Source organism: Streptopelia decaocto (genome assembly GCF_964273445.1).
Source record: "Streptopelia decaocto genome assembly, chromosome: 5".
NCBI classification, from domain to species: domain Eukaryota; kingdom Metazoa; phylum Chordata; class Aves; order Columbiformes; family Columbidae; genus Streptopelia; species Streptopelia decaocto.
In genome coordinates, this window is record NC_138659.1 from 24,035,074 (window position 1) to 24,058,647 (window position 23,574).

The 23,574-nt window shown below is 39.9% G+C and overlaps 2 protein-coding genes across 5 annotated transcripts in view; both read left to right on the forward strand.

Moving 5' to 3' along the window:
- ARHGAP29 (Rho GTPase activating protein 29) overlaps positions 1 to 3,797 on the forward strand; it is a 53,030-nt gene extending 49,233 nt beyond the window's left edge. For 3 of the 4 annotated variants that reach the window (XM_082052406.1, XM_082052407.1, XM_082052409.1), the window contains 4 exons: positions 233 to 536; positions 702 to 810; positions 1,253 to 1,372; positions 1,920 to 3,797. In XM_082052406.1, coding sequence (XP_081908532.1) covers positions 233 to 536; positions 702 to 810; positions 1,253 to 1,372; positions 1,920 to 2,809 — 1,423 coding nt within the window. In that variant the 3' untranslated portion in view covers positions 2,810 to 3,797. The remainder of the gene's footprint in view (positions 1 to 232; positions 537 to 701; positions 811 to 1,252; positions 1,373 to 1,919) is intronic. The other variant, XM_082052408.1, reaches the window with a different exon arrangement.
- An 8,188-nt stretch (positions 3,798 to 11,985) lies between these two features.
- Positions 11,986 to 23,574, forward strand: part of ABCA4 (ATP binding cassette subfamily A member 4) — a gene marked incomplete at its 5' end in the record, with an annotated part of 69,132 nt that continues 57,543 nt past the window's right edge. The window contains 5 exons of the mRNA XM_082053325.1: positions 11,986 to 12,051; positions 15,811 to 15,904; positions 16,409 to 16,550; positions 18,459 to 18,598; positions 21,380 to 21,507. Coding sequence (XP_081909451.1) covers positions 11,986 to 12,051; positions 15,811 to 15,904; positions 16,409 to 16,550; positions 18,459 to 18,598; positions 21,380 to 21,507 — 570 coding nt within the window. The remainder of the gene's footprint in view (positions 12,052 to 15,810; positions 15,905 to 16,408; positions 16,551 to 18,458; positions 18,599 to 21,379; positions 21,508 to 23,574) is intronic.

Genomic DNA, 23,574 nt, shown 5'->3' on the forward strand with positions numbered 1-23,574 from the left:
CCAAATAGGATATTAAAACAGCCTGTGTGGAAAGGGCTAGGTCTAAGCTGCTCTTCAATGCAGTGTGCACTGAAGATTGTGCCTGCCTACCAAACCCACCTTCATTTTTTTTTGTCATTTAGCCTCTTTAGATAGAAGATCAGAAATATTTTAGATATTAAAAATCTTAAGTGCTAAAACTCTCTAACTTTGGGGCTTGGTTTGTTTTTGGTTTTGATTTGTATTTATACAGGGTTACAGAACAGTCTAATGAAAACAAAATGTCAGCCAGCAACCTTGGCATAATATTTGGCCCAACTCTGATCAGGCCACGTCAAACAGATGCTACAGTGTCTTTGTCGTCACTTGTGGATTACCCTTATCAGGCCCGGGTAGTGGAGCTGCTCATAACGTTTTATGAAAAGATATTTGATGTGTCATTGAAACCACTTCTGAACACATCTCAGTCTGAAGAAACTGTCTTTACAGTCAGAGTTGCTTTATCAGCAGAAGAGAGGGAGTCACAGCAGCCAAGGAAGTCATTTGCTGTAAAGGAGGTGAGTGACTTTTCTTGTGCTGCTGCAGCGTTCCCTGGGCTGCCATCTGTGTCAAATGCTGCCGTGTTCCAGAGCATGTTTCTGTTAAATCTCTGTGAGTTTTTTGTTAAGGAGTGCCTTTCTCCTTGAGTTCTCATTTACTTTTGCTCTGACTTCTGTTAACAGGGTATTCTGATAGCTGCAAGTGAAAGCAGAGCTGCAGATGGAGCTGCATTGTTTTTGGAATCCAACAACAGCAAGAATACAAAAGAACAAGTAGAGACATCTGTAACTGGTTAGTCCATATTTATGAAGTCTTGGGGTGGGTGAATAAGCAGTCATGGATGCATTGTATCAGGGGTATCAAACTCTTTCACGAGTGGGCATGTCAGCCTCACGTAATTTTAGGACTGTATAAATGTAGAATTAGGTATATTATAAGATATGGTGCATGCAGCTCTTCAATTTAGACAGAAGCAAGTGATAAAACCTGCTTATCACTGCTTGATACATTGTTTATAACACGAACAGAGAATTCAGTATTTCTAAAGGCTTTCAAGAAACCTGTGTTGATGGAATTAGAGCTTAAAGTATTTGGTAAGAGTATACAACAGTGTTTCTCCCTTTAAAAAAAAAAAAAAGATACAATTATGGTCTGACTGGATTTCTGAAATCCACTATGATGCTGCAAACCAATATTCAGCAATTAACATGTTTTGACCATTGTTTTCTGCCAGAATGTGTATCATTGCCACTCACTGGAACTAAACCAGAAGGCTCTGGAAAGAGTAATTCTCTGACAGAATCATCGGCTACCAACACTTTGGATATTAATACCTCTGCTCCAAAAGAGACAGGTTTGCTAACCTAACTATAAATCTTCTGTAAACTTCTTTTCTGTTTGTCTGCCTGTGTTACTACAGTGGTTTATTTTAATGCAGGTATGATTTCATCTTCTTTAGTTAGTAGTAACTATACATGATCCCTTTTAATTATATTGATTTTTCAGCTGGTGTTACCAGTTCAGTCATGTCCTGTACAATAACAGAGTAACCTTATGAAACATACTAAAACTGAAAATATTAAAGGAAGGGAAAGCACTAGCCAACAAAAAAACCCAACACAACCAAAAAAAACCTGCAGGGTCATTTGCATGTTTTCTTCTTAATGTCTTCCTTGGTTACATCTGTACAGTATGCGTTTTACTGCTCTTGAAATGCTAGCATTTGGTTAGAGTAGGATACTCCTAGTATGTATGCAAGGTATACTTAAAACTATTATCTCGTTAAAATACCGTCTGTTAAGGGTTCATTAATAAAGCCCATATTCTGTTGGCAAAAGTCTTGCTGATTTCTCTTTATATTTGGTAGAAAGATCCACTCATTTCTATTTGTGTGTTTTTAGGTGATGCTGCAAGTCCAACTTCAGAGAGAGACAATGACTCATTTATTTCTCTAGGTGAAGACAGCCATAAAACTAACCTATTGCCTGCAAAACCTAACCGTCAGATTACCAAAGTTCCATTGCGGGTTCCAAGGACAAAACCAGCTACCCGCCCTGTGAGCCTACCTGTAGACCGAATACTTCCTCCATGTGTTTTGAATGAAAGAAATTCGCGAAATGCGGGAGGAGTAAGTCCAGAGAAGCTTGGCAGAAGCCCTACTATTGAAGAAGTGTCAGAGGTAAAGGCACTGCCTGCTGTTAATACCTGCTGCAAACTTCCTTGTTACGACACCCAGATGCTGCGAAAAACTTGGGACAAGCAATATAAGCAGTATGATATCACAGCAAGGACAGCCATGATCATGACTAATGTGCCGCAGGAGAACCGAGCACTTGAGAGTGGAACTGCAGGTGCCTTACCTTCATCAGGCAGCATCGCTAACGATTCAGCTAATGCCATTTTTCCTAGTAAGCCATATTCTGTTTCTGTCAGGTCAGCAACAGAAGGGAACGGTCCTGATGCCAATCCTCTTGCTGTCTTCCGGGCACCAAGAACATTGCAACCACCCCCAGGGACATTTTATAAACCGCCCTCTAACAAATCAAAACAAAATGGAGAGGGTTCTCCTAAAGTTTGTGCACCAACCAGTGCTAGCTCTGTGCTTCACCAGGATGATACTGTGAAACTGGCTAGGAGCTCCGCACTTCCGTCAGGTGATCCTGAACAAAATACAAATGAACAAAAAACTAGCTCAGAGGATATTCACCCCACAGATCTGAAGCCTACTTACCAGAGACTGAGACCAAAAAGGATACAGGAACTGGAACACAGGGAAGCTCATTTTGTATAGGGTGCAAATTCCTCTTGGACTGTAGGCAATTTGTTGATGTTGCCAGTGGAGGTTTCTCTCTGCCCCTTTACCCTTTGCCTTCCCTTGAGAATCCCACTTTTGTGCCATATTGGAGTTATTTTTATAAATGCAGCATTTTAAAAATGGGGGGAGGGCTGGGGAATTGTGAAGGAAATAAGTCAAACTTTTTGTAATTCAGTAGCTTTTCATAAAGATTTAATGCATTCCCAGTCTAGATACAGCTAATGGGTTCACTGAATAAGACACTGAGCTTCATTACATTGTGTGGAATGGAGTGGTTATTCATAGAGAAACAACTCTTGCATGTAGCAGCAAAAGGAGCCATTTTTCATAGTAGATGTTGTAATAAAAATTGGAAGTTTAATGTTCACTGTCTAAGCATAAACCAAAGCTTGTGCTTTGCTCTGTAAAAGCATTTGTTCAGTTTTCTAATCAGTGCAATTAAAGCTTTGCTCCTGAACAGACTTATGTACTGGCCAGCATGGCCCATAATTATGTATCATATGTGTATATTTTAGGCAGACATGGTTACATGTTGCAAGTTTTCTATGTTGTCACTTTAATTATTTTTTTTTTTTATACAGCAAGGATGCACTTACTGAGCTTTACTGTTTCAAAGCGGCAATCATCCACATGTGGTTTCTTGTATGGATTAGCGAGTGGGGCAAATATGCACAGCCTATTTTGTTTGGATGCCCTTCTGGAAAGACTGCCAGTTGCAGTGGTGCTGTCTTTCCCAGTTGAATGAAGAGGCACTGATTTGCTTGCTATAGATCAGTTTCACCACTTGACTTGGTGTAACTGAAATGAAGAGCATAGTTTCTAAGTTTCAGTAAAAGAGCTGAAAATAACCAAAAAATCTGCATTAGTAGGTGCATCTAATGGTTTTCACTTTGTATTAAATGGTTTTTATGTGTACACTGTTGTATTTGCTTTAAAATATATTAACTTGTTAACATTTCAGTGACTCTATGGTTTCTATATTTGGATTTCTTCTAACTTATTAAAATACAGACATTTGGCCTCTGCAATAGTTCAGTACTCTGCTGCGTCTGTATTCTGCGTATGGGGCGTGACACACTTTTCTTAACGAGATTACGATTAGCTTGACCCTTTCTCACATACTATAGATTACAGTTATTTTAGCATGGTACTTTCTACTGATAGAAGAACCAAGAGGACTCTCAGGACAGGAAAAGCAAAGAATCACTTTTCTGGTTTTGCAACACAAAACATAATGGACTACTCCATTTCCTTTGCCCTTCTTCCCAAAATGCCACATTACATTCAGTGGATATAATCCAATTTTAATTTCCAGACCAAAAAGTATTAAACTTGCAACACTGAATTTCTGATTCCCTGTCACGTTTCCAAGGAAGCATGGTTTGCGTGCTTGGAGAAGGCCGTGCTACCCTGGATGGTTCTGGCCATGCTTGAAGCCATTTCTTTGGGGAGCTGCCTCATAGTACAGAAAAGATGAAAATACCAGATACTGCTGTCTGCCAAGATGGATTTTGTGAGTGGCATAATAAGAGGAGGGATAAAGGCTTCTTGACTTAGATAGGAATTTGTTCTTCCCCTTGGAGAATGGGAGGGGAACCCCACACAACTGGTTAATGAGCGGAAATGGTGTCAAACATTTACAGGCATTGTAGCAGAACATCATGGCAGAGCTGTGAAAAGATGATGCTGATCAGTATATGTTAGGGCTACAAAACAGCAAATAAATTTGTGAACTACCATTAAATCTATTGTCTAACTACATTTTTAAGTGTTTTAGCATATGTCTAGCATTGAATATGCTAATGACTTAAGAATTTGTAATAAAAACTATTTATATAGTTGGATGGAGGGTTTCCAGTATTCACCAGGGCAGGCTGCTGAGATGGAGAATTATGATAGTGTGATCTGTGAAAACAGAGGAACATTTCTTAACCAAGTCATAATACTGGTTTCTACTGCCTGTTACCATATTGCTTTTTATGTATCATCTGCTTCCACGTTTTGCTAGTGTGAAAGGTTTCTGCCATTTTAAATGTGCTTCAGGTCTTTGGTGTTTCCCATAGCTGAGCTGGGAGTGGGAGCACACCGGGCCCTCTGTGTGTCTGTGGATGAGTAAGTGTCTTACAAAACTACAGTATTTTATGAAAAAAATCATCACTTCCAAAAGTTTGTGTGTGTCCCTGTTTGATAATGTCTTTGACTCTTTTTATGCAAGTGAAAGGAGCGAGTGCACTTCTCTTGAAATTAAAACCTTTGAAGCTTATGTAAGAGTTGTGACCCCGCTGCCACCGGTGAGGACACCACAGGAGGGGCTTCCAGAACCTTCCTGCCTGAGTCGGGGACACGGCAGCCTGCGAGGGACAAAATTGGGCGGCAGGCCTTAAGGGCCAGTGTGTGTGACTTTTTAATTTGTAAATTTTTGTAAGTTTTTGCACTTTGAAGTCAAGGCTGTGTTTGTTGGGGCTGGTGCACTGAGGTTTTCCCGCCCTGTGAGGAAGCCCCTCAGCAGCCCCCCCGGCCGCAGCTGCCTCCAGCCAGCACAGATCGGAACCTGAGGAGCTGGCAGGACGTGACTGGCCGCCACAGCAGGGCCTTCAGCCTGTTGGAAAAGATTTAGGTTTTCTTTTCGACTGGAAACGTTACTAATGGTCTCTATTGTTTTTCGGTTCTGATGCAGATTTCCCGAGGTCATGCATTTGAAATGGCTTTTCCCCCAGAGTGGCAGCCATCCCACCCGCCTCCCCCAGCGTGTGCAGAGCGCCAGCACCCTGCGGCCTGCCCTCTGAGGAGGAAACCTTTCTGTGACAGATTTGCTTGGTAATTGTGTTTTCTGGAGTCATAGTGCACTGCCTCATCCTGCTTAAAGCTTTGGCAGAGTTGAGACTTCCACAAATCCCTGACCTAATTAGTCATGACAGCTGTTTGTTTAGCAGGCCCTGTAATGCTATCAGAAGTACCCTTCTGAGGCCATCTTTTCAAATACAGGGTTCGTTCAGATCTGAAGAAATACCTTCCAAAATATCAGCCTCCCAGGAGAGACTTTACTGTGCTTATGCTGGTCATACTGGATATTTGGGAGGATTTTTATTCAGAAGTCCTTAAACCAGCAGATTGAGCTGTTCTGTATCAAGCAGGGGATTAAAACAATCTCCTTACAACTGAGTAGTGGTGTTCTGCAAGCACAAACTGCACCTAAGATCTGAGTTTCTTTGCAGCCAAGCTGAACATTCCTTCAGAAATCTTTCCCATAACACAGCAGTGCTCACAAGTAAGGTAAGCTATTGTGGTAAGTTTTCCAGGTTTTTATTGCTTCTGTTGAAGAACTCGTTTTGCTTGCAAACCTGTTAATTCTTTACTTTCTGTAGTGTAGCAGAGGCCTGAGTTCATCTGAAAGCTGACAAGAAATGCTCTGTGAAGGCAGGTAGTGAGCATATGCTACCATTGGTAACTTAATTCAGAACAAATTTGTTCTTTCTAAGTGACTTCTCTACATACCCCTGTGGTTCACAGTACAGAGTGGTCTCAGAACACACAAACCTGAGTATTTTTTGGATGAGACTAAACTGGAACGTATGCTTCAGCAGCGTACCCAATGTGCTGCGACTGCTAATGCACGTTCAGCGCATGTGAACGACTGGAGCTCATCTGAAGTGTAACCCCCAGCCGCATGGCGTGTGGGTGCTGGCTCCCCAGCACTCACTGTTTCACACTACAAACCTGCTCTTACTGAGCTGTCCCACTTGGCAATGTACACATATACTTAATATGTTGGGGGAACGGGACCAACCATTTCAATTTTCTGCTAACAAAGTTTGGGGGCAGGGGATGTCTCATGTTTACAAACAATGCTATTTTATATAAACATGTCATCATGGAAGTAAGTTTCACAGGGGTATGGTTTGGAGACAAACCTTTCTGAATGAACTGTTCTGTCTGCATGCCTATTTATCTTTGTAGAGAGAGGGGCATTCTGTTTCTATTTCAGAGATGTGTGGGATCCTTGAGATGTGTGTTCACTCACAGGTAGAAGAAAAAGCCATCCAAAATCTTCCAAAATGTAAAATGTGTGATGAAAGTGCATGCTAGGAAAATCCTCACTCCTCAGCCCTTATGTTGCTGGATGATAGAAGAGTGTCTACGTGAAGTAAACTGGATTATGTAAGAAGAAAACATGCCTTCTGAGTTTGTGCTTGGTGTGCTTTGTGCTTGTTTAACCACAGATGGGGGTGATTAGCCCACTGCTGTGTTTGCACATGGACAGGATCTGTTTGTGATGCCACATTTTCCTGCATTTGGCATGTGGAGGAGTCTGATTGTCTTAGATTCTTAGAAATTCACCTTTCAGATGGAAGTTTCACTGGGCCTTTTCTTATTCCCTCTCATTTCTTGTCAGCACTTCCTATGAATCATTAAATGAGCAACCTCGTGAATAATACAGCTTCCACCAGTTTCTGTGCACTCATTTCTTTGCAGATTGTTCTTTGCAAGATAAGTTGTATTTTTTTATATAATTTGCTGCACAAACAGCATTTAACCAGATTTGACTTTGTAGACAATAAGCCTGGGAATAAGAAAACTAACAAAACGCTGGTATTTAAAATACCAGTTAAACTATGGCATCTGTAGGTGAGGGGATAACAGCACACCATATAACCATATGCATTGCACGTAGGTGTTCATGAATACATCACAGGGAACTTTTGTGTTATCAGGTATCTTTTATAGGCATAATGAAAGAACTGTCACCAAATCTGTTTCCACTCCCTGCTTTCATTATGTTTTGATACATAAATGGAATGCCTCATTTTTTGCTGCTGCTGGCAATTAACTACAGATGATTAGGAAATCCCTAACTGAAAGTGACAACTGCGGGTAGAGCTACCAGAGAAGTTGTGCAGTGCGCTCCATAAGCTGAACTGTATTTTCTCCTCCTGTGTGAACTGATAGGCCCCACATAAGCTTTCTGTGTTTACTTTCAAAGATCCCACTCTTTACAAAGCAAAAATGGGTTACAGGCACAGCTGATGTAGTTGAACATAGAAAACAAATACAGCCTACCATCATCCAATTGTCATGTAGAAATCTAATTAGGAGAGATTAGTTTAATCTGTTAGAGCTGTCTCTGTGTACATACAGGCAGCAAAAAAAGGATCCATTTTCTTAAAATAACTTGACTTAGAATTTCATGGTTAAAATGTTCGCTGTATTAAATTATCTGATTGCCTTGGACATATTTGTAGTGCTTAAACACAATCCACAGCTGAGCAGCAGCAGCCACACAAGCTTTTCTGCTTTGCGCTGCCATTAATGAGAGTGGACTTCCCTCTGCAGCTTTATAAAACCCTTTGTTTCTCGGTCAAGATTGCAGCAAGGGGAGTCTCAGCTGTGATGTGAATGTATATCCAACAGAAGTTAGATCAAAGCCACTTGTAAAAGAGGAGGTTGCCATGTAATCCTTTATGAAGGAAGCTGGGTTAGAGTCAGTGGTTTAGGTGCAGAGGCGTGAAGGTGCTGAGCTGGCGCTGGGAAGGCAGCAGTGTGCCACTGCACCGCTCTGCTGTTGGAGCTGCAGTGCGGTCTGGTGTCAGCCTGTCAATTGTTAAATTCAGTGAAATGAAGTTTCGTTGGAGGCTGATGTAACCAATTACTTATTTCACTTTCTTGTCTTCTGTCAACAATATATATGAGTTTTCTTTCTCAGTGTATGCAGCAAATCGTTTTCTGTGTTATAGTATGAACCGCTAGAGGAAGAAAAAAGAGAGAAAAAAGAAAAAGTAAAAACTAAGCGCTATTTTTATTTTCCTGTGTTGAGGCTTTGTAAGAGTCTTTCCACACTTAAATAGTATGTTGGTGATATAACCAAGTTATTTTTGTTGGCCTTTAAAATCAGCCCCCTGGAAAGGAAATCAGTTCCTGCGAAAGGAAAATTAACAAAACACATTTTTTCATATGCCATGGATATAAGTCACATCCCTTGAGCATGTTGTCTTCAGGCAACAAGCACATGCCGCTCGAATTAGTAGCAGTCATAATTTGCATTGGCTCATTATGAAAAACTTAAAGAACAGTTCATAAGTGTGTGGGGCTTTTTCTGATTTTAGGAGGGAGTTAATAAATATGTTAATAAACTTGCTTTTTTTGGAAACTGAATTTCTTCTAGTGCTTGTGCTGTTCCTGATTTCAGCTGTCTGAAGCCACCACTGGTTTTATGAGCAGGGTGCTGCCTCTAAAGAATAATGAAGATAAATCTCTACCATGACTAATCATTCAAGAAGTTCATGTACCTCCTGAGCCCAAGTGGAGTTCTCAGCACAATATTGCTAGGTACTATTTTTATCATGGTCCTACTTCATTGCTTTATTATAGTGTTTTGCTCAGCTTTAATTAGTAGAGCTTGAATCTTAACCACAGAATGCTATGTTAGTCTGTCTGAGTAATGCCCAGATAAGACAGGATATTTCAGAATTGAAAATTAATTATTCTTTGTTTATTCTCTGCTGCTACAGAATCAGAGGCTTATCTGTCCAGTGTGTTTTTATTGTATTATTTAAGTTCTTTTTCTCCTAAACTTTTGTCTCATGTTCACCTGTCTAATTCCAATTTCTAAGCAGTATAAGGTTAATACATTTTAACACTCACATCTATGAAGCTGTTCCATTTAGGAAAGCAAAGTTCTTTCCTTTTAGCTGTTAGAGAATGTTTTATAAACAAAGCAGTCTGGGGAAATACAAATGTCTTCCTGTTCATCCTAAAGTTAGAGGTGATTCTAAAGTGGTCTGATGAGCAAAATTGAATGTTTCTTTAAGTTTTATATGTTTTATAGATACTCTTTGCGTATTAATGCTGTAAATAGTTTGGCTTAGGCCAAAAGGAAAAGTACTTTTAAATTCTGACTCATTTAGCAGAATCTTACCCTTGGTAATCAATCTAGTCAGTCATCTTCTAAAAGAGCAATCCCTTTGGCACTTTGTGCATATTAATTGGGTTGTCTGTCATTGAGTTACTCCTCTTATAAGGAATATCTCTCCCCGTCTCTATCAATACATGTAACTAGCAAGGTTTAATGTAAAAAAAAAAAAAAATGAAAAGTTAAATAGCAAGCACAATCTGGATAACCTTACTTACTGCCCTTTTTTCCCCCAAGGTTATTGGTGCTGGTTTCTTTACTATTTATATTTTTAGTCTCAGAAAAATAGCTAGATTTTCCAGAGCAAATGCTAACAGCCATTTTATTTGGCAATCCTAATCCCATTTATTGCCTTGCACTACGAATTTTCTCACTGAAAGTAGTGAAAGTTACTCTTTCTAACTAGGTGGTGTAGGTATGTCATACATAGTGAGAGATTCAGGAGCATGAGCTGCGACTCTGTGTACTACTAGGGAATGAAGAGAGAAACTTTTGGTGGCTCAGTAAAGAGACAGGAGGAAGAGGAGAGGCCAGGCTATTGGCTGACTACAGATTTTATGGCCTTGACATGAAGGCTTGAATTTCCTTTTACAGCTGTTGCAGAAAGATTGCAGTGTCCATCTGGAGTTTAGACGATGGCAAAAGGAGCTGGAGCAATACTGGCTCTTCCTCATTTATTCAGCTGCAGGATTCATTTTTCAGACTGGAGAGCCCTGGGTTGTGTAAGAGTGTCAGAAAGCCATCTGACTGTCCATAGTTGGTGACTCTGTGAAGAGAACATTGCTGGAAGCTCCTGAGGAGCAGCAGGCGTGCTACACTACTGGCAGCTGCAAGCTGGTGACTGCTGGGAGCTGCCTGCAAAAAATACAGGACAGCTTTCCATGTGAGAATGTTCCTATGAGCCATCAGCCTGTTTACATGCAGAACCTGATACCACTAGTGAAATGGCCAAAGTATTATCTCTTGATGATACTCAGTCAATTTTATTCCTGGGTTCTAAACCCCTCCAACATCTAATTGCTCAGAAGTACCCTAGATTGGCTAAATGTCTGAATACAAAGTAGATGTGCTTCTTTTCAATTACTTAGTGAAGAAGAAAAAATTTTGTGTATTAGTGTCTGAATTTGGCCTTTTCAGTCTCCTGAGTACACTCAGCAATCAAGTAATCAACCTAGATTGGTTTCCTAGTGTCAGCTCTGTGAAAAAGAAATGTCTGTGTTCTGACACTTAAGCTTGCAAAATTGGCCTCTGTTACTACATGGGCAACTGCCTTTTTGTACAAAGGCAGTGTGGTGAACTCCGGAAGGACTAGATCTCCACAAACAAAACTGGTCCTCTTCTGCATGTCATGATGTGTGTTTAGGATCCCAATATTATCTACACTATCAAGACCATTTTTTCAACTTATGGTGTTGGGCAAAGTCACCGACCTGTGGGTTAACTTAGTTCTCTTCAGCTTTTATCTACTCAAAGTGGGAAGCCATCACATCCCAGAAGTGTATCCTCTTCAAATCATAAAGCATTAACTCATTTATTCTTTACAACAACACTAGCTTTTTTTATAGCTAGTCTCGCTTCTTGTGGTGCTCTGTAACTTAAGCGGAGTTGAAAATGGCATGAAACTGGTGACCTGCAAAATATGGAAAATGCTACAGATTTGGGGACCACTGGTTTTACATGGATATTTTTCTGCAGAATTGTTGTTTTGTTATTTGATCTCTACCAGAACAGCCACTTTTAACTAAGTTTGGCCTTAAATATCTTACTCCAATCTCTTCCGTGCTCAGTATGTCAGAAGAGATCTGCACGTTCTTCAGGATCCTTTTCTAGCAGTTATAGTCAACTTTTCTTGGAAAAAATAGTTTGAAAGCACAGATTTAATTTGATAAATGATGCAACAGTTAACTGCTTTCATTACTCACAAGTCTAAGTTAATGGCTGGATTCAATGTTAATGACTTTTTTTTCATTCAGAAGAGTTGCTTTTCCCCCTCTATAGCTTTTTGGCGCCGATAAATGTGTCACAGGAAACAGCCTCCAAACAAAGGAAAACTACAATTTTTCATGTATGATAGTGTATCAAATTAAATGGTCCAGACAATGAAAGGAACTGATATCTATGATTACATAATCTTAAAATAAGAACAGAAAGTTGTTATTTTGCTCTGAGCTCTGTTTCAGCTGTCAGCTGAGACATGGCAATGCGTCTTTTGCCACAGGTTAACCAAAAGTGTTGAGGCGGAAGAATGAGCTTCTTTAGGCAAGTCAGACTTCTACTCTGGAAGAACTGGATCCTCCGGAAAAGACAAAAGGTAAAGTCTTTGGATTTCAGCTTTGGACCATGCACTCCACTGCATGAAGTGACTGGTATATTTATCAACATGTAAAATCATGAATTCCTCAAAGAATCAAGTGTGATCTTTGTATGGGCCTGCTGTCTGGGATCTTGTCTGATGCAGTTTGCAAAGCTGCTCTTTGCAGACTAAACATAGAATACTTGTACTGGGGTTTTCTTTGACAAATAGTATTGTCTACCAGGAGAGGAATTGTGGGTAGTAATATTTTTGTATTTTCATATAAAAAGATCTGCTCTTAGAAAACATTGTGGGCACCATTACGCTCAAGGAGGTTTAATTTCTAATTTTAGATTTGCTCCTCACACCCAGCTGCTCTTAGAAGTGAATCCACTTAGGGCTTAAAGTTCACACAGATTTTATCTTTTTGTAATATAGCTGAATGACATAAGTGAAAATTAGATAAATACTTTAAATCCTTTCAGATTCTCTTAGATGTTATGATACTTTGGCTTATAGCAAATGTAATTCTTCGTACCCTCCTACCTTCCTACCCTCCTACCTTCTTTCATCATTCTTGCTTTTTCTTTTTTTTAAAGGCAAATTTTCTTAGAGTAAAACAATCCTCTAACTAGGGTCTTGGTCATCTGATGTACTGCAATGACTTCTGTCCAGCAAAGGATATCACTTTGTCTGGAGTTCCCATTGGGGTGTTATAGAGATACACTACCTGTTTCAAATTAAAAATAATTTTAAATACATTGGGGCATCTGAAAGGCTGTAACAGTCATGTAAACCATTTTGCCTTAATAACAGATATCCATATGGTCAAAACAAATCATGGGATGAGTTGCAATGCTTACCTCTGCTGACCTCATTTCAGTCTTTAGGAATGACTCACGTGTTGACATTTCCAGGTTCAAAGGATTATCTTCATAGATAAATTGAATGTCTGTTCGTCCATAGCTTCCCAGCAGATTTCTCCTACAGTCTACACTGCTACCAAGAGCTGTTGCATGTAACATTGCCAGCTCGTGATTTAATACAGTCTGAAATTCACCAATCCATCCTTAAGCTAGATTACACCAAATATAAGGACACCTTTCTGAAACTGGACTTTATTTACTGATTGTTGAGGAGTTATGGTAGATGTGTTCTCAAGTTCGGAGAAAACAAACAACAAAAAAAGAAAATCCACATCTTTCTGATCTTCAAATGTGTGTACTAAGTTAATCGGAAGCCACTGCTTTTTAGCAAATGGATCTTTCTGTAATTCTTCAGTAGTTTCAGAGTATGAAATACTGTTTTATTTGGACAAATCTGCTCAGGTATGTGACCCAAAGTGCCTGCTTGTGTTTCAGGAATTCTATTTTTTCTTGCTTATTTTTTCTGTAGAATTTTCAAAAATGCCAACCTGATGTTTTCTGGTGTTGCCAGACATCCCCTTCTGTGATGATCATTCCTAGCTTGTAAGCACAGTGATGTCATCCACAACAAAGAAATATTTTCTTCACTCTGAAGAGTAAAACATTTTACAACACTCAGTAAAAATAATTGCCTTTTCTAAGTATATAAACCTGCCTATTTATTTGTCCACACAGAGAAACAAGGTAGCCAAAACAAAAATCTGTAATGTCAAAAGTAGTGATAAAATCTGTTTTGGGAAAATCAGCCTGGGTTTTGTTATCCATCATCAAGTACCATAAAAGGAGGCATATCCAATCTTCTACTCAAGTTCATCACTTAGTCTTATCTAATTCATAAGAAGGACTTCACTGTGGAGTTAACTGTTGATCCCTGGCCAGTTTAAGCTTGTCAGATTTATATGGTTGTATCACTGTGCTTGCTCCATTACAGCTGGATATTACATTTTTTTCTGAGCATGTTGTTGGGATTTCTGGCTGTTTATCTTGTGGCTCTGCAGGCTCATGGGCTGCTCTCTGATCCTTCTAGTGAGTTCTGAGACACCTTTGTGTCTTCAGGAGAAGGATCACGGGAAAGAATCAGAGGGGTAGCAGCACTTGCTCCGTGCTCATCTCACGACTCATTGTGTACCAGCTTGAAAGAAAGCTTCCCTTGTGCTTTAACCTTCAGTTCCTTCTAAACTAGTAAGCTCTAGACAGAAAGGAATTACTGAATTCAACTCTGAGTATTTTGTATACCCTGGGAATGAAGTAAGAATCGAGATCTGAGCAATAACTCAGATTAACTCTGCAGCAAAGATGACAACCAAGGAGTCTCCCTGGTTCTTACCCCTCCAAGTCTATGGGTGTCTAGTGCTTGTCCCAAGCATCTTATCAAATGGAGGGCAATGAGTGCTAATCAGACCTTGTGGACCCATTCTGGGGAGGGTCTATAACACTGTATTCTGTGCTGTGCACAACAGCCATCAAGAAGAGCTGTAAAATGGCAGGTTTCATTTTCTAATAATTGTGTTGTCTGCCCTTTGCTGCTGGCAATATTTTGTCTGGCTTTAAAAATATCAGGCATGCATAACTTCCTAGGTGGGGGGGGGGGGGGGGGGGGTGTTGTTGTTCTGTTTTAAAAAATAGAGCCTTAAGAGAAAAAATGTGAAATAGGAAATGGTTGCCTGGTGAAAAATCTTTTACCCTTTTGCTGTAAGCATAAGCTATGCTTAACTAAAGCTATTAGGCAAAGTTATAGTGGGAAAAAAAAAAAAGGGCAGATCCAAAAACCTGGTTTTAATTAGGCTGTAGAGTATCTTTTGCCCTGCTTGGCTCAGTTTGAAAAAAAACAAAACAAAACATTCACATGTGACCCATCTTGTCTCTGGCTCTGCTGCTGTAGGCATTATTGTTACATATTTGGTGCCTGGTCGTGGAGGCGGGAGCAAAGGAAAGAAGGCAGGGAGGGCTTTCCTGTGCATGTGCTTTGAGCCCTGTGCTGGAGAGAGTTTGTCCTGGCTCTTGTAGGGAGGAGAAAAAAGGTGCCACGTGGCTGGGCACAAAAATCCCGTAGCTGGTCCTCAGAGCCCAAAGCCTGTGTCACAGGATCAAAGGGTTGCCATTTCAAACCTGTGCCAAAACACACAGAGGCAGCAAAACTAAACTGAAGCAGAGAGAGGAGGAAACAGACTGCAAACCAGGCAGGATGTTGCTCTGTGGTAAAGCAGTGCCCTTAATTTTTCTGTCATGGCTGGAAACTGCTGACTGTTCTACGTGTATTGAAAGATCTGGGCAATAAAGTGGCCTTTGATGGTGTTTTCTATGTTACTGAATGAGGTGTTTGATCTTAATGTATACATTTCTGCCTTTATTAGAAAATTAATTAGGTTGAAATGAATTATGACAAAAAGAAGCAAAGGTAAAGATCAAAGAATGTAAGCTTATGCTAAAATCTTTTACGTTTGCGTAAGCACAGTGCACTGACAGCCTACGAAAGTGTGGGTTAAAAAAAACACCACAGTTTTTTTCTGCCATCTAATTTTTTTTTTCCTGTATTGTTATAGAATGATCCACTTTGTATAAAAACTATTTAGACTTCTATCTGCTCTGTATGGCAGTTTACTACCACCTGCTGTCTCTTTTTACCACAGTCAGGATGCATAAATGTTTATTTAGAAGAGGTGGAGAAGCCACTGAGTTAATTGTGATGCTTCATGGGACTGTGATTAAATTCTTGCTGTTTCTGGGTGTCCTTTCCAAATGATGAAACAGCTGAAGGATAACCATGGGCACATGCTGTACTGGGCATTACTGCAGTGAGAAGGGGCTTCAGCTCTCTAGTAATTTGATTATTTTTTTTTTTTCTTTCCAGCTTCGTTTTCTTGTGGAGCTTGTATGGCCTCTGACATTATTTCTTGCCCTTGTCTGGCTGAGGAAAGCTAATCCATTGTATCGCCAACATGAATGTAAGAACATTTAAGATGTTTTAGTGCTCTGACTTGTGCTAAATAATGGCTAGAAATTCTCAGAGATACTAGGACCTGTTTGCCAAGTATTATACTCCAATGACAAAAGAACAGACTTTGCTTCAAGTAGTTAGTTATAGCCATATATTGTAAGAATTACCAATGAGGAGAAAAAAAAAATAAAGCTCTTGTTTTCTCATGAGATGCTTTGTCTTCAGACTTACATGAGGTCTCAAGATTCTGTCAAGTTGTAGATTTCTGTAATTCTGTTACTGAGAAAGTACTGCCTCACTACTTATTTTAAAAAAAAGGTTAGCTCAGAATTTATTTCAGTTTGAAATAGCCATATTGCTTATATCAATGACTTGTTTTGCTTAGTAAGAAAAAAACCTGTATGATTTCCATTGTGGTCTTTTTGTAGTGAGGCAACCCATCATGCTATTTAGATTCACACAGGTTGCATTAGACCCATGATCATTTATATTTTGTGTTTCCATATTCTAGGTCACTTCCCAAACAAGGCAATGCCATCTGCAGGAACACTGCCATGGTTACATGGCATCTTCTGTAACATGAACAACCCATGTTTCCACAGCCCAACCCCTGGAGAGGGTCCAGGTGTTGTGTCCAACTACAACAATTCAATGTAAGCAGAGCTATATATGTGAGACTGGGCTGCAGTAATACAGGCCTGCTGGACAACTGCTGGTAGCCTGCTCTTGGCACTTGTGGAGCTTTCATTGGCATGAATGATGCAGGGAGAAAGGATGGAGTATCCTCAGCCTGTATGGAAAGGTCCCTCAGTGCACTGAGGGGTATTTTAAATCATTGTTTTGTGATGTGAATGAAAAGGGAAAGGTGAGCATTTAAGAAGATACTGGGGTGCAAATACTGGAAGACAAAAATTTCAGTTCTAGCACAACAGTTTCATTCCAACAGTGGTCAGCAAAGGTGAAACAGTGCTTGTGATGGTAAGTTTGGGCCTTTCTCAAAAGTGTTCAGCTCTAGAGAAAACGCGTTCACTTAACAAAACCCATACTTTCTATTGCCTGCTGCTTAGTGAATGTCTCAGGACAAATCTTTTTGATATAGGAGTGTGAAACCTCAGGCTTTCTTATCACTTGAGTTGTCCCCTCTGGATGAGAGCTCCGATGAAGTAGCAGCAAAGGGAAATCTGCGTTGCCACTTTTTCTGTAGCACCTGTTTTGGCTATATACTTGTGAGACTTTAATCAGCATAGTAACCTTCAGATACTAAGCTAATTAACAAAATAGGAGCATGGGAGATCTCCAGACTGTTAGTGAAAAAGAGCCGTGGGAGCACTTCATTGCATTCTTTCTTACAGCTGAGTCATCAATGACAGCATGATGGACAAAGACCATTAGAGTAAAAACCTGTTAGAATAGCTGTAAAATGTGCTCCAAATCTTCCTTTGCAAATAGTCCACTTTGGAGAATCCAATGATTAAAATTCATGAGCTAACGATGTCAAGGCCGTTAAAGCTCTAGTCATGTGAAAGTCTGTAGCTTGGAGGTAATTTAGCATTTGACCTTTTGTTCCTAGTGAAGGGGATTTAAAATAGTCAGCTGGACTTTTTTTGTGGGGCACAGTCAATCACACAGTGAAGCTAGAGGATTCAGTTTTCTATACATTCTGCCTTTTCTAGGTTGCTTATTACAGAGCAAACTATCCCTGTGTGAGTCAGAGTAAATTCAGTGTGTTACAGAGGAAGCAAATACATTGTGTTTTCTGAAGGAATTTAGTCCTTCCTGTTTGCTGTTTCCTGTAATCTAAAATAAGTCAAGAGGACTGAGATATACCTTTCCATGTATGGAAAAATATAATACTTTTGAAGAAATGTAATTATCTCCTCTGGTGTTAATAAGAATTCTTTCATACTTGTTTATAAACACAGCACCTGATTGCATCCTTGCTTGAACTGCATGTTCTAACCCAGAGGCGGTAGGTGAACAGCTGCCTGTGACAGTTTGCCACTCCTGCTTTCCTGCCTCTTGTAGAAGAAATGTTTTGAAGGGACCTAAATGCCACCCTTACATTGGAGGGGACTGAGCAGGGAGAGGGAGGAGGATTCTGTGCCTGTGTGATTCCATGTCACTTACCTGGCTGAGCAGGGCTGTACGTGCCCAGAGTGCCCCATCCAACCGCTGGACTTGAGACTGGGCCAGAACCAGAGCAGGTTGGCACCGTAGCTGTGAGGTGAATGGTGTCTCAGGAAGGCTCTGTCTCACCAGCAAGATCAGCATGGCTAATGAAGAAAGTGTATGAGGGGCCAACCTTCTGCAACACCAGTGGCCGTCTTAAACCTTCCATGCACTTCCAAATCTGAATCCCACACGACCTGAAACTACACTGTTGACACCACAAAACTGAGCTTTGAGATTCAAGACTGAGGACAAAGTAATTTGTTTTTATTCAGCCTTAACACAGACAAAGTCAATTTTGCTTTTTTCTTTTTTTTTTTTTTTTTTAATGTGAAAAGATCTTGAGAGTCATCAGGCTTAAATTATTGTTGGTTCGCTATTTCTTCTTTCAGCCTTGCAAGGGTATATAAAGATGCTCAGGAGCTCTTACTGGCAGCTCCTGAAATCCAAGACCTTGGCAGAATCTGGGAAGAACTGATCATTATGACTCAGTTTATGGAAACAATGAGAACTAATCCTGAAAGAATTGCAGGTAATTGTTTTGTCTGTATCCTTTAAACTATTGAATTTTTCATTCTTAGAGCTCACTAGTAGCTGCTCTGCAGACTGATAACATTAAAATGTATTTCACATGTGGCTGTTAATCTCCTTATGGTTAGAGAGGGTAGGTTAAAGCTCATGCAGTGTTGTAACAAACACCTTTTATTTGAGACAGAGGAGAAAGGCAATCAGCTTCATTCTACAACTATCTTCCTTAAATGACAGTAGACAAAACTTAAAACACAAACATGATTATCTCACCACCCAAAGTAAAACACATGGGTGAAGAGACTTCATTAATTATTACAGTAGAGGCTGAAGCAGTAAGAAGGTGACATTGGAAGATGCAGAGGAATGGAAAGCTAGGAGTATGTCTGAATATATACTAGGAGCATAACCCAGAAAAGAGCTTAGACATACTTTGCTTCAAGTGTTAGCTGAAGTAGGTTTGGAAGACTGAAGAAGGAAACACTTTATTCTTGTTTTGATGATGTGCTTAAAGAGAGAGGGCATTGCACATTTCTTATAAACAGGTTTGCAAATTATATGACTCCATTAATTTTTACTCAAAGCAACCTGCCAAACTCAAAACACAATCCTGGGGAAAAAATAGAATAAAAATAAATTTTTAGTTTAATATTTGGGCATTAAGTACAGAATTTGAAAAGATACTCCTAAAAATAAAGGCAGAAAAATGGACTGGCTTTGAGAATTGATCTATCTTGTTGCCAAGTTCTTTGCTGCAGGAATAATATTATTATTAAAATCAAATAGTCAGTCTCCCTATATGTTTATAAGATATGTATAAACCAATTTGATACGCATGGTCCCCTACCTCATCAGAGGTTTCTAACTAGAAGTAAAAAAGGGACTATCGCAGTGTAAACAACAGTGAGACAATTAAAATGCCCCCAAATGTGAGCAACAAGAGCTTGAGTATAACCTGAGCTGTGGTTTGTACACAGCTATAGAAACCAAACCTGCCTGTTTGGAGGTGAGGAAAAGCATGACACGTTTGCAATATATTGCTAGGGGACCACACACCATGGTTTGGGAAGTTGCCTTTGCATCTTGTCTCAACTTCACTCAGCAGCTGGGAAGTAAAGCACATTCCTCCCCACTCCTGTGAAATGTAATGTTGATTCTCTTTCAGAATCTGTGGGGATTTTGTGTTTTACTTAAATTAAAAAAAAAAAAAAAAAAAGTTTGGAATCTTCTGTTTTATAAAATAATGTAATTAAGTTGGTTCTGGAGCTAAAATAATAAAATGTGGTTTACCACTTTTTTTTTCATCCAGAAAAAGGTACTGCAGAATTAACTATTTAAATTCTCTCTGTGTGTAGCTATCTTATTTACTATTGGCTTTAAGTAACAGTCTTAACAGAATATTGTTATAGCTGCAAAGCTGAGCAATGAAAAATTAATAAACATCAGAATTGAGATTGTTCCTTCTCCTGGTTCATTAAACCAGGTCTACCTCTTGAGTCCTCCTTTGTCCCATTTCCCCCTTGCACTGACATATTTACAGATGTGTTCCTGTAGTGTTCCTTTTCCTCCACAATGCTGGGTGCCAGGAAGGGCCCCAGTGAGAATGAGGGACATTCTACTATTGTTTTCAGTGTTTACTGCTTGAATAAATACATGGAGGGGCAATGGAAGAATTTCTGCTCAGCCTCTGCAGCCCTAGGGCAGAATATGCTTATTGCAGATGGTATTGTGGAAGTTGGTCATCAAACTCTGGTAAGACCCTACTTAACTCACAGAGTGGAGATAGCTGCAAATCTGTGCATGTTTATGTGGAAATGTCTAAAGCTACATTCCCCATGTCCATATGATACATGGTGCTCCTATCAGTGTCAGTTGTCTGTTACAGAGACTGGAAGAACTAGTGCTTTTCAAGCATTCCTTGCCGCGGTCTGTTCGTGCTGTGTGAACTACCTTTAATGAAGGCTGTAGTGTTCAGTGGACATGAGCAACCTTCCCTTTCCAAGCTTTCACTTGGACCATACTGAGACAGAATTCCTACTGATTCTGATTTGTAACAGAGACAAGCTAAAAATATTGCACTGTTTAAGAGCAGGAGTACTTTGAGTATTGTTATAGATGGAACTAGGGAAGTTTGGTGGCCTCTCACATGTGTTTAACAGTGAATAGTCTGAAGATTTGCCAGTTTTTAGTTTGATAGTTGGAAATCTAGTTTAATATGACTATTAAATTATAAACAATTTATGCTTTTCCAAGGAAAATTAGGGGTTTTTTGTGAAAGATTTTCAAGGGGCCATTTTTGCAATATTATACCATAAGATTAACTAGCTAAGATTAATCAACAGAAAGTGATAAATTAGTGTAAATATAGAAAGTTGGCTAAAGTTATTTACACAAGGCCTAGAAGAAAGGGCACTAACAACAGCAGCACATTTGAATCTGAACATTTAAAATAAAGCATAACCTCAGGAAAAAAAAAAAAAAAAGGCAGAAAGTTTCAAATGCAGTCAGGGATACTTTCAATACTTCAGTTGCTGAAGTCCTAGTCTGAAGCATCTTTGAGAGATCAGATATGCTGAGTCAGAACACTCAGCATTTTCTGAGGATCATTCCTCAACAAAGGATTGAAATGATTCTGAATTTTAAAAATAGTTTTGGACGCCATCAGTCACTACTAAATATGAGCCAAAGGACATACTCTTTTGCAGGTTCAAGCCAAGATATGAATTGTTCTTGACCTTCCTTTCTTTGCTATCTCACTGATCTCTGCACTCCTTTCTTCATCCAGGAAGAGGAATACGAATTCTAGACATTCTGAAAGATGGGGAGACCCTCACTTCCTTCTTGCTGGAAGATGCTGGCCTCCCAGATACTGTTGTTTTCCAGCTTATCAATGCTCAAGTGCGCCCTGAACAGGTGGGTAGAGTGTAACAGCTATCAAGCTGTTACCTGTGTGGAGTGCAACCTCTGGAGTTACATCTGCAAAGTAGCCTCACTGAGGGACCTGTGCCCAGAATACCTGCTGACTTGTAGGTTGTTTGTACAACTTCACCCTTTGTTTTTTGTGAATCTAGAGGAAGAGATCTTCGGTTTGTTTTTAAAAAAACATTTTGAATGTGCATTAAATATGGATATTTGGTTCAATGCTGTTGTTGCTCCCAAATAAAGAGCCTCAAGAAACAATACTGCCAAGCAATTTATCTGTCCCCATGATTAAAGACTTGGCTCAAAAGCATAAGGCAGTAGTGCATCCTTTTGAGACAGCAGTCCTGAGGAATAGAGGCAGAAAACTACTTGAGGTTCTTAATATAAAATTTAAGTTCTCTGCCCCAATCTCAGCAGAGTAATTTGGTGCCTTTATGGCATTGTCTCACGTGAATAAGTAGGAGCAGAGAAGCAGACCCACTTTCTTAGATTCTGATTGAATAATAGATCTGCTCAGAAAATATAGAATGAAAACTGCAGGTCAAATCCCTCCTGAAGCAGCTAGGCAGGTGACTGTGTCTGACCAAGTGCAGGCTGTCTCTCCATGTGCCGGGGGCTGGGAGCTCTGTGAGGAATGCTGTGTTAGTGAATGAATGCTGCTGAATCAGAACTCTGGAACAATTTCTACACTGCATTAGTGTGTGGGTGGAAGCAAGTGAATAATTGAGGCTGAAAAACACAATTTCTCTTTTTCAGTGCCACATAAAACACAAATGCTGGAACTGTGTGTGGCCAGAAAGAGGGAGGGCATTAATGGACTTGCATGCAGTTCCTTTTGTGCACCACAGGTTCTTCCAGCTGGTGTGACTAGTAGCCAGATTACATATCTGCTGTGTTCTTGATTAGTAAGAGGGGAAGCCCTCTCCTCTCCTCACTTTGTCATGAAGCAATACCACCAGACCATACCAAAGCCAGTGTCACTTGATACATCCTACTTGTTTTCACACCTGTCTGTCAGCTGAGATGGTGAAAATTTGCTTCCTTGCTGCTCATGACAAGAATGATGTATGCAGATATCTTGCTGGGCTTCTCTTTTCCTTTTCAGCCCTAACTACTTCTTTGTCAGAGATCTGCTGTGCCAGGAGAACTGTGTGCTGCAGCATTAGTCTCTCTTAGCTCCCCAGTGGCTTTCATTCATCTACTGTTAACAACTCTTCCTGCCAGTGTATGCAGGACCGAAGTTTTCTACACCATCACCAAAAGTATGATTGAAGCCTGCTGTATTTTCTGTGCTGATGTAGTTTTCTTCATGCTGGAGGAGACCTGGTGTTATAAATACTACTTTTGCTGTTCTCCAGAAAATTTTCTTGGTAGCAGCCATCAGAAGGATAAAAAATCATCTCAGGAGAGCTGATTCACAGCTACAAGGAAAGAAAGTGCTGTGAATACTGGCTCCAAGAGCAACTGATGCAGAAAAACTAACCTCATTTTCAAAAGACCACAAGAGAATTATTTTCAATAGGAACTGAACACTTGATGTCCTATGGGTGATAAATCACCTAATTCTTATAGACCTTCTTGATAAGCAAATTACTTGGGCTGGACTTATGATTGATTGAGGTAGAAGTTGCAGACCTATGATTAGAATCTAGATATGTGGTCATCTTAAGCCTCAACCATGATAGTTCATCTCTAGTTCTTCATGCTTCTCTGCCTTCTATTTGTTTGTGTATTGCTGTTCACCCTCTCCCCCTGACTGTGATGGCACAGAGCTGATCAGCCCAAAAGCAACTTGTAAATAGGAACGTGACTGTTGCCAACAGCTGGCAGCAGATCTAGGTCTGGGCTGCCTGGGAGTGCAGGAAATGACACACAGAGCTGAAAGCTAAACTTGATCAAACAGCCAACTGGCTGAAAAAATAATTTGGACTTCAACTTGCCATCTTTGGCCAAACAGTGACACATTGATTTTAAAAAAAAAAAAAAAAAAAAGGTATTGAAGTTTCCCTCTGAGGGCCTGCTTTTTTGAGTCATCCTAAGATAAGGATAAGGGGCCGA